The 11,636-nt window shown below is 36.6% G+C and overlaps 1 protein-coding gene across 1 annotated transcript in view; it reads left to right on the top strand.

Moving 5' to 3' along the window:
* The window catches only part of YY1 (YY1 transcription factor), a 25,229-nt gene that overhangs the window by 2,351 nt on the left and 11,242 nt on the right, over nt 1–11,636 (top strand). Inside the window, exon 2 of the mRNA XM_085317448.1 lies at nt 7,999–8,161. Within this exon, the coding sequence (XP_085173574.1) occupies nt 7,999–8,161 (163 nt within the window). The remainder of the gene's footprint in view (nt 1–7,998; nt 8,162–11,636) is intronic.

The raw sequence follows: 11,636 nt of genomic DNA, 5'->3' as shown, positions 1-11,636 counted from the left end.
CCCCCCCCCCCGCCCCGTAACACATTTGGGGTTTTTTGAAAGTGAAGCTGTGTAATCAGACTTCTACGCTAAAGTTACATAAGAATGAAAACTAACAGTCAAATAGTGTCAGCTCATGTAATATTTAAATTGCTGTGTGGTCATTAAGTAATCGATTGGTAATCCATCTTATATATCATAATTTTTGTGCTTTTTTTTTAAACCTGTAAAGAGTCTAATGGAGTTCAGGTTAGAAGATACTGTTTAAAGTCCTGATGCGCTCTAAACTGTTTGCTTACGTGTTGTATGTGGTGACCTGTACTTACTAGCAAGTGCTGAAGGAAAAGTATATTGAATGGCTGAATTCTCATGCCTAATAACATGCAAAGAATTCTGGCTTTTTTTATTTTATTTTTTAAGATAGGTGGTTATTTAACACCTATCTTTAAAAGTTTTGACAGGGAATATGATACTTAAGGTATATTTTTTGTGTATAATGTAGCTGCTGCAAAATGTTCTCAGAAATCTTTCCTTAGGAGCTTGATACTTTGTTGACAGCAAATTGAGTTGCCTCTTGATTGATATACTGAGAACTTTCCATTTGAATTTCTCAAATACTATTTGGTAGAATGAGATTTCTATACAGGTCTGTGTATCAGTGCATGTAAGTTGAATTCAGTTCAGTTGCTGGGTTTTTTTTCTTTTTCTTTTTCCTTTTTTTTCTTTCTTTTTTTTTTTTCTTGGAATCACTATCCAGGAAAGACAGAAGAGAAACAAATGTGGTCTTACGGTGTGCAGAAGCTATCTAAGATGACTGAATGCAAGTAGATATATGACTCATGAGCTAGCAGATTACAGGAGCTGACTGAGATCAGTTGACAGTTACTAATTTGCACTCTGAAATTCATAGTGTCCAGTCGAATGCTTCCATAGGCTTCTTTGTGCAGATTATTACTTGACTGAAATGAAATGCCTGTATAATCAATGCACTCRATCCTCTTCCCACCATTACATCAGGTAACCCTAATGATTTCAGTGGATTTGCTTTTTATGATCATAAACACACAAGGATAGTCTGGACAATATCCACCATGTAATTTACTGGAGGTTGAATTGCACTGATACATTCAACTTGGTTATAGTCTAACCGTGATACAGAGGAATGCAGAATACCTATTCTAACTTAACTTCTAATGCACCCCCCCCCCCAGACAGGCTCAAAACCCCAAATCACAAAGCCTGTATGTGAAATAAAAGTATTAAAGTTTGACCTTCCCTCTCACCCCCCAACACGCACAGTTCAAATAGCCCATAGTAATACCCTACTCAGTTAAGTGCTGTGAGATTTACTGAGCCTGTTGAATTGGCCTTTGCACCTCTTACACAGCTTAGTGAAGATTGTAGAAGTGGTCTAGAGCGGTTCATCATCAATGTGGAAGTTCTAAGGCTTCATTTTCTGTTTTCAGAAGTTTAGGAGAGGGAGTGAATGCTGGAAAAATTTCAACAGAAGCAAAACTGGAAAACCGAAACAAACAGCCTGCTTGCAAAAGGATAGCTGTACTAGTTTTTCCCCGTGGAAACAGGGACATGTTATTTTGAACAAAGATAGTAGTTTTGCATCTGTATGTTGACGTAATTAAAGATTGACTTGCAACCTGATGTAATTGACTATTTGATTTAAGTATTTAGTGAAAAGTGTATTAGAAGACAAAGAGAAAACAAGGCCATGTGTCACAATAAAACAATAAGCCCTATATTGTTGTTCCTGGGTATTGGAATGGGGAACAAGAGCACTTTGCTTACCACAGTGTGGGAAGATAGTGAATTAATTTCTTGTTACTGTATTCTAGAGTTAATATGCTAACTTGTACATAGGTCGTACTAAGCTTAGGCAATCACAGATCTTTGTCCGTAAATGAGTATAACATAGTATATCTATTACACATCTTGAAATGTGTAGTAATAGTCTTAAGAAATCTATGCGAATGTGATTAAGGGGGAATACTCAATCCTTGTCTTGCTATATGGTTACTTAGTTGCAGTGCTGTTGTTGGCAACCATTTAGACTTACCATACCTGCTCTTTTCACCTTGGTATCTATGGTGATATCAAACTTGTGACCCATGATTACTTTAATTAAAAGTGTTTAGTTTGAAATAGGAATGCTTTGTTCTGGTTCAGATTACTATTTCAGATGAAGAATGGAATTGTTTGAATTTCTTCATGTGCGAAAATAGAAACTAAACAATCGTGTCCTATTCCTTGAGATTTTTAAAGAAGTGTTACTGTGGATGCTTCAGTTCAGTTCTGTTCTTGTTTCATGTTTTCTCAATCTTGTCTTGCATTTTTCCTCATTATTTTCATTGGAGTAGCCTATCATGGATTTAGAATACGGTATATAGTTAAGAGCCCTCTCCAAGTGAGACCCCAATTTGTACTAGGAAAACAAGTTTTTGCAAAATTGAATTTGCCTTTATGAGATTTAACTTGAAGCCTTCTCTTTATTAAATATATCCAGAGTAGGTATACAATTGTAATGGGGAGGAAAAGGATTATTAGAAATCATTTGGTCATGTTGCATTTGCAAAGCTAATTCTTAGACACAGGAACGTTTGGTAAGGTTATGCTGAAATACTGGCTGCAGCAAATTGGAATTTCAAACAACTTTAGCTTAATCTTGAAAAAAATGTATCCATGTAACCACATCTGCTTCTGAGTAATGACTGATTCTGTAAACTTTTGGATCTGACAAAGATTTTGTCTTGGCTTAATTTATTATTGTTAGCATAGATACTCTGCAAGTTTAGGGCTGAAATAACACAACTGAACTAAATGTGGCCTGTGGACATTAAACTGCTGAAGTATCCCCTTCTTCGATAGGAAGGACAATGATGCGGAAGTTAGTATGTGATTTAGAAAGAATTCTTGGTAATCCAGGAAGCCTGTGCAATTAAGCCATATGTTGGAATTTGGAGAGTTTATGCTGGATTTTTAGAAGGTTCTTCAAGATCTATTAAAACCCCCCCCCAACGTTTTAACTTCTTAAAATAGAAAGTTTTTGATTTTGATTGTTTGTCACTTCTACAGTCTGATAACCATCTGCTATTTGAGTAGTTAGTTGTCTTTTATAGTATAAATAATAGGTCATTTAGTTCAATCTTGGGCCTGTATCAATGGTAGCCAAAAATCTCTGGTGATGAATAGGGAACGAGCTTCCTATATGAAATTTTTTCATAACAGAAGCAGAGTATGGTTGTCTGCTTCCTTTAAAATATTAGGAAGATAATGTTTCTGACTCTAGCCTATGATAAAACTGTAGGCTTTTCGTATCCATAAACATTCAGTCTGCCCTAAAATTTTTGCTAGTGAACTTTTAAAAGGTAAGCATACCCTTTAAATATTTTCCTATGTCTGATTTAAGTATCTTCTCAGTTTTGAAAGTGAAATATACTGATATAGGTCATGGAATTTAATATTCTGAAATGTCTGCTAATATCTGGATTATTTAACAAGCTAATTACAGTTCTTTGTTTCCAAACATGACCAATAAACTATTTTGGCTGAGGAGATCACAATGTGGTGGCAATAGCCAAGCTGTTACCACAGTGCCTAGATACTTCAGAGTTGCCAGATACATCTTTTATCATATAACTGCATTTCAGCTGATCTGAAAAGCAAATGTTTTTAACTGTGTGATCGTAAAAACAAAATTTAAGCTTAAATGTTCATCCTCTTAGCTGGTAAACATTTGTTAACTTGGTACCTTGGGGAGGAAGCTCTAGGATTAGGTCTCATTTCTGTACTAGCAAGTATACCTTCTGAGTTCCCTTTTGCATTCCCTGTTTTCCACAGAGGAGATTTAACTGAATACCAATGTGTGTTCTCCCTGCTCTATAACAAAGCAGGAGTTAGAACTAGAGATTCTAGAGATGAAATCTCAAGGTTACAGTCAAGCGTGACAGAGCAAAATACTGATAGGCCTTCTTGGGTTGAAAGTTGAGGGTCTTAGAGAGCCAGTGCGTTCCAGAGATGTCAGCTGTGGCTAACTACTATTCCAGAAATGCAGGAAATAAGAARGTTCTGGGATGGATGGATTTTCTGCACAACAGAAGGGCTGCAACAGATGCAGAAAGTGGGATAATAAGAGCAAAAAGTTTTCAACAAAAGACTTAGGAAACAGATTCTAGCACGTTTTATCATTGATTTGTTACATGGAATCTGCATTTCTAGTTTTATTCCAATAATTTGTCTTTCTCCCACTTGAATTGTTACTTGGAGTTGATACTCTTAAAACTTCTGACTAGAAATATATTTAAGTAGTAGCCAAAAGATCTTACTGATTAAAATGTAGAACTTTCGCTGATCTTAGTACAGAAATATTCCCTTGAGATACCTGCTTTGAATGCAGCAGCTTCCATCGCTTGCGTATCCATATCACTTGCATAGGCAGCATGAGAGAAATGCAGCTGGAAGGACATAAAACATTAACACATTAATATTTATTTGAGTAGCTTCCTAATAATGTCCTTAATAGAAACGTAGAACAGCCCAGCTTGGGATGAAAGCCTGTCTTCTGTAATCAGGCATAGGAGGATGTTATGGACCTCTCCTATAACAAATCGGTCTTTTTCTAGCTTTATAAACTAGATGAACATTGTATTGGAAATAAGTATCAAAGTGCCTGGTAGTGCACTTTTTTATGATAGGATGGTTAACTAGTTGTCGTACCTTAAGATGGTCAGCATATCTCAGAAGACAGGACTGAAATCATTTCAAGTTTCTAACAGAAAGCTGCGACATGTCTGTAGGAACAGTGCTAAATACATGTTTAAGCAGAATGCTTTATATTTGAAACTCCGTCTCCTGTACTCTTAAGTAGTTTTAAGGAACAAAATGAAATAGATTAGATAGCATATAGCAGTTCAGTTTCTTTTCCTTCACTAGCTCCATGGATCTGTCTGTATTTAGCTTGCATGGGTGTCATCCAGATTACCCTGATGTGGACTTCAGCCACTTGGAATTACTGYCCCGTATTTGTACTGTACTTCTCCAGCGATGTCATTAGAATTTGAGGGTTGTGTCTCTGTGTGTTGCTTTGCTTTTACTGCAATATGTTTAACTTTTCTGATGCATCACAGGAGAAAAAGGGAAATTATTTTGTCCTTTTTGACACAATGGGTGCCAGGACTTCCGTGAAGGTATAAAATGTCAAGCATCCAGCTTACTTTATTTGCAATGAGAATAATGGTGAAGTTGTCAGCCTGAGTGAAAGTTTGCTTGGWTTTTAGCCTCCAAACTTTGAGTTGTGTAGGCTTAATAGGGCATCACAAATAAGCTTGTGATAGATTTGCATATAGAGGATGTTGGTAGACATCTTCCAAAGAAGTGTGGTGTGGTTTTTGTTTTGCTTTGTTTTTTTTCCCAAGGAGTTGATAATATCATAGGATGGTCTGTAATAACGATATTCTGGATGCTAAAGAGTTACGTAGTATGCTGCTACTTTTAATAAAATATTCCATCTTGAAGGATGGTAGACTGAGACAACACTTTAAGGTAAACTGTTTTGTACATTGTTGTTTTGGTGTGTTTTGGTGCAAACTCATTTCTAAAACTGCTTGTATGTGCTGCTGTAGAGATACAATTTTTGGTATAGGAAAGTTTGAGCAAGTGTTTCTTATTTTCACATATGTCAGGAATGTACAAAATGATACCTCCTCTTGTTTTCTTCTATATCAAAGCAACATGTTCATAGTTCTTTATGTTTTACTCCAGTGGCTTATTTTAAAACAGCTGTGGAATTGATTTCTGTTGTCAGGCTTTTGGGAAGGAAAGGCACTGAAGGCTGACTTCTCTTGGTTTTGTCCTTAAAATAGCAAGAAAGCACTGTTGAATATTGGCCCTTTACTCTAGGGAAAGAAAGAAGTTCTTAAGGAATGTGTGTAGAATTTCCCTGTTGACTCATGCATTTGATATGAGGCAGGAAATGAAAGCTAGTTTCTGTTGTAAATGTCATCAAATAGTCAAACTGGAAGTTTTGTGTAGCTGTTGAAATGGCTAAATTGAAGGCAGCCAATCTCATTCTAGTCTGCAGCATGGAGAACTGCTCACATCTAGCTTTCCAGAAGTTCTGCACTTTTCTGATTCATTTTTTTTCCCTTTGTATACAATGTCTTTTCTCAAGTTTCCAACTGTTTGGAAGAACAAGTTGTTGCTAAACTTGAAGCTTATATGTGAATTAAATTTGTAACTCCTGCAGAGGCTATAACACTTACTGTAAACCTTTGCTTAAGGTAACTGGCACTGGTAAAGACTAATAGGTAGTGTGTGGAATGAAAACAAGATATAAAATGGAAAAATGGGCCAAAGTCAAATTTCAGTTTATTTCTAGTTTAATACTGAAGATGGTATTTTCTTATTCACACTCCTATCTGTGAGTTGAAGTCTATTTTCCTCTTTAATCATGGAACACAAGTGAACTGCTATTTGATCTGGTAGATCAGATTAAACCCCAAACTAGCAGTAACAGTTCTAGAAATAGCTCAGTGGTGAAGATTAAAAGCAGGCATTACAAATTGAATAGAAATTTGTCCTTAGTATATTCCTTTTACTCACTTAGATCTTCTTGTCCTCTGTTTCCTAATTTAAGTTACTGAGTAATGGATAATACTATTTCCTGTGTTTCTTTTAGGGGTGTGTGTGTGTGGGGGGGGAGCTTGCCTCATTTCTTCTCTGCCTTACATTTTCCTAACTTTTTTCGAGGGGGAGGGGATTAATATTTCTATCCTACTACCTTATGTTTCCATTCCTTAAATACTAGCTGTAAAATTTAACTTTCTGTTGTTAATACAATTTTTACTTTGCAGTTCTGTGTATAAAATGCTTTGCAGAATCCATGTCAAATAAGCAAAGCAGGGGAAATAGTGTAGTGGCAAGTTCGTTAACATTTAGCTATATAGCTATATTCTGTAGGTGGGTGTAAAACCTGCATTTCATTATGGCTATCCTAATGCACTTCAGGAAGGTGATTTGTCAGGTGAGGGTGGAGGATGAGATTGGTGCTGGGTCTTCCTTCCTGCAGGTGTGGGCTCTGCAGTGAAGAACTTTTCCCTCTGTCTTTCTGGCTTCCATTGTTATATTGAGAGGAGAGAGAAACCAGTGTCCTGACACTTTCTGAGGTCTGAAGCTGAGTAGACAGCAGCAGGGCTTCCACTTGATTTCATTGTAGAGGTTAAGCACAAATCCGTAGGAGGATCTCCAGAGCAGATAGAAAGTAATGTTCTCTTGCTGGCTTGTAGATCAAAGGACTGAATGGTCTCTACCTGCTGTTTACATAGCAGAGTGAGAAGGAGCTTAGACTCCACCACTGGTGGAAGAAGCCCCTCTGGGAGGGCAAACAAACTATTTAGGTTTTTTCAGACCTTTCTGCAACTGCTGAAAAGCTTTAATTTTCTGAGCAAGTGCTGAAGCCCATTAAATAGTTATTTTTAAAACCTGATGACCCTTTGGATGCTTCTGTTGGTTAGAGGAGCGTAATGAGCACGAAGGTGTAAAGATAAGTATACATAACTCATTATGGTAAATATCTGCCACTCCACTGATAGGCTTGCTTGGTTACTGACTTTGTTGTCATCCAAAGTGGGTATGGTGAGCACTGAATCTTAAAGATGTTTGAATGAAGATAAATGCCTTAGCACTGGTTCAGGAAAAGTGCATTGTAATCTTTAAAAAGCAGCCAACATTCTCGTAGGATGGTTGCGGTTATTTCTGTATTTGTGTTAAAGTAGATAGCAATTTCTGCCTTTTTTTTTCCTCACCCACTGTGTTCTCTCTGTATTCTTTATACTGTAACTATATGGATGCCTTTTTGCTGTTTATAAGCAGCATAGAAATCTAGAAGTGCACCGTATCCTTTTAAGAATGTGCTGCAATAGTAAATTTGTATTTGTAGGTGTAGCCTAATAACTTGTGTGTTGTTTTGATCTTCAGTATGTATTGAATTTGGTATTTTATGTATTTCAGATGATAAAAAAGATATTGACCATGAAACAGTGGTGGAAGAGCAAATCATTGGAGAGAATTCTCCTCCAGATTACTCAGAATACATGACAGGAAAGAAACTTCCTCCTGGTGGAATACCTGGCATTGACCTCTCGGACCCCAAACAGCTGGCTGAATTTGCTAGGTAAGTAAGAAGAAAGGATATTTAAATTAAAATGATTTTCATTCCATTGGTTTAAGTAAGAAACTGTTAGGCAAAAATAAATACTAAGTTCAGTATGGCTTATTTTTCCATTTAATTATCTTTTAAAACAAAGGATTTCCTTCAGAATGAAAACATGAATATGGTATTAGTACCTAGATTTTATCCTCAGCGGATTACATCTGGTCTTCGGTTACTGTTAGGTAGGGAAGGCTGTAAATACATTGTCATGTTACAGATTGAGTCTGTCAATGTATATTTCATGCAAGTAGTATTAAATTCTTTTGTGGCAAAGGGTCAGGCAAGTGCTGCTTTGAGGTTGTTCAGTACGAGAAAGCTAGACTACAATATTTTATAAAGCCAATTACCGTGTCCCCGCACTTTGTTTCTCAATTCTTAAGCTCTAGATATTAAACTTCTTTTTTTAATGGAATCATGCATCTTGCTCTTAAGTGCTGCTGCTTTTTGTGTGTAGGAGGGATGTTTCGCTCTCCAATTTTACAGTAGATAACTATCTATACTGTGTGGATTTTTGTTCTCATGCAACACAGTTGTCACTCTTTTGCATATTACTACATTGACCTCAATTACAAGGTGGCTTTCTCTTTCAAATAGAGATAAACGAAAATGGCAAGTGGCTCTTCCCCTGTCACTTCCCAAAGCTCCTGGATGGTCAAGGCCTGGGTGTTCAGGTGACCTGTGGCCACCAGAGGGCAATCTTGAGGTTACTAGAGAGAAGCGTGGCTCTTGGAAGTTATGAAACTGAGATTGCCCATGCAGCTGTTCATACAGTCCACTTCTTTGTGCACTGTGGTTGTAATAACCAAAGGCTTACTGCTCTATTCAGTGTATGAGTAATATTAATGCTGGTGTTCTGCAAAATTTGAACACAACTGCGCCTTCTGCAGCTGTTCTGATAACCAGTTTTTATAATGTTAAAAGCAAAGCCTGTGTATGAAACTACTCATTTTCATTTGACTACTAACTGGGTATTCTTCAAAGCCCCAGTGCAGAATTCTGTCACATAGAGAGCGGGTAGATAATCAGATGTTATTCTTACTACTTGTGTCAGCTAGCAAAGAAGTGTGCTTTAACACCTGTTTTTTCCTGGCAACTTGATGGATGGAGACTAGTTCTGATCCAGCTTCTTGGTTAGATGGATTCTGGTATTAGGTGTGTCCATGCATTCTTGTTTCTACTCTTGCATCTACTCTTAGATCTTACTGTGGTTAATCACCTTTTCTGTTATTCTTCATTCTGCTACCTGTATGCTTGTAGGTGAGGATTGCAGGCATAGGCTTTTCCCACAATTATTTTTCAGTAAAACACAGATTTATGCTCAAAATCTGGATTTTGGAGATTCCTAATAAGAAACCCTAAAGCAGGGAGAAAGCACTACAGAAGTTTCTGATCTGGAAATGTATTAAAGATAAACAATTGAAAAAAAAAAAGACTTACCTGAAGTGATGAGTGGTTCTATTGATACTGCTGTTACTCCGCTTACTAGTGTTGATTATAACAAATGAGTTTTTATTTGAGAGCTCCTGGAAGGCTGATCTAGGTTTTCTTTGTGAAAGTAAATGTTCAAGTGATATTTGGTGTATGCATAGTGTTCTAATTCTAAAATATTACACACTTCTACTATAGTCATGTGCCTAGATTTGACATTCTCACTTATTTTAAAGCATGGTGGGGTGGAACATTTGGTTCTGTTAAAGATTTGAGTACTGAATAGCTATGTTTTGCTATGGAGCTTGGGTGGTTTCTCGTAAAGTGTTTACATGCAAACACTGGATGTTGTTCTCCAGATTGGTTTGGTTACTTGAAATGGTTGCTGGAATTTGAGCTTCTTGAAATGACTAGATTGCTTCTGTCAGATTTTTCTGCATGTTCCTTTAATATTATAAAATGTACTCATCTTTGGGTTGTAGTTATTCTTCTGTGAAGAAAATAGTATCAGCTGGCAGTAGTATAAAATTACCACTTTTTTATTCATGGTAGAATGTTGTAGAAAGTTGTAGAACTAGAATTTTTAACATGATGGCGAGACTATTTTGTGTGTGCAGTCTCTTACTGTGCTGTTAATATCTCTCTCTACAGCACATAAGATGAGACCCACTTTATTCAAAAGAGAAACATACAGCGATAGGGTAAGCAACTGCGGGCACATTGCCTTTAAAAATAGCCCCAAGATGTGCCAAAGCCATGAAAAAAATGTTCTGATAGCTTGATTGTAGATGTAGGAAAATCCCAAGCATTAGCTGTTTTAAGAAATCATCTTTGTTTTCTTGCTCAGCATCAATGACTGTCAAATTTCTATTCTTGCCTTAAGAAGAGGGGTGGGGAGAGCTGGGGAAGACTCCTTCCCCATTAGTTAGCATGCTAGATCCTAAAGGACTGTGTACAGCTGGGGCGGATAAATATAAAGGCATTAGAACATTGCTTGTTAAAGTCTTGATCGCTTTGTGGTGGAGCATGTTGAAGGGACTCCTTGTGGTTAGTAACAAAATTTAAGTTCTAATATATGTAAATATCTTTTCTACTAGTCAAAAAAAAAAAGAACTTTGACAGTTTACTTGTACTGGAATTGAGTTTAGAGGTACTGGGAGTGTGGTTATTAGTGTTAAAAGAATTTGTTTATAGTAAAGGTTTTTGAAGATTTCAAGCATTGCTAGTTACTCGGAGGTTCAGAGTCTGTAAACTCTTTTTCACAAGTTATGTTCTGAAAACTTTGAGCAGCGCATGGATTTGAAACTTAGTTATCTTCAAAGATTACTGAGTAGCTTCCTTTGCTCTTGAGTACAGTTTTCGTGTTTCGGTAACATTCATCTTTAGCTGGCTTAAATTTTGTGCATAATACCCACATGTAAGGAAGCAAGAAAACTGGCTAGGAAAATTGCATACTAARTGTATTTCATGCAATTGAGAGCAAATTACTTTGGGATGCCTTCCTATTTTCATTAAGTTAGTTGGAAGAGCTGCGTGTTTTTTTTTTTTTTTTTAACAAATAAAAATTAGCTAATCAAAACCAAGACAGATTGACTCTTTGTGCAGCTTCTTTTTATTAAGATTGACTGAAACATTTGCATTGATTCATGGGAACAAAGTTCGTAAGTTTAAACACGCAGGCAAAGCTAGTGTATTTGGGTGACTTAAAACCTTTGTCGTCTGGTAATTTAAAAATACTGGAATTGAATTTTAGTGGTAATCTATTTAGGCAAGATTCTGGAGTTTGGATTGTTCCTGTTAACCAGTTGGTTTAGAGAATGACAGGGAATGGACTTCAACTCCTGAAGTGTCCTGTAGCACTAGTTTWAAAAAAAAAATCTATATTTTTTTAAAAAATGCTTAGTAATTCAGCATATGAAATGTGCCACCTAGTTGCTGAGCAGCAATGATGTCTTAGTACAGTGAGCAATTATGCTGTTCATTGAAATACAGTTGTTTTCTTGTGGGT

Source organism: Rhea americana, unplaced genomic scaffold (assembly GCF_003343005.1).
Source record: "Rhea americana isolate MKP2758 unplaced genomic scaffold, rheAme1 scaffold_5, whole genome shotgun sequence".
Lineage (NCBI taxonomy): Eukaryota > Metazoa > Chordata > Aves > Rheiformes > Rheidae > Rhea > Rhea americana.
Note: the sequence above shows the minus strand (reverse complement) of the source record. Positions and strands in the feature narration are given on the sequence as shown.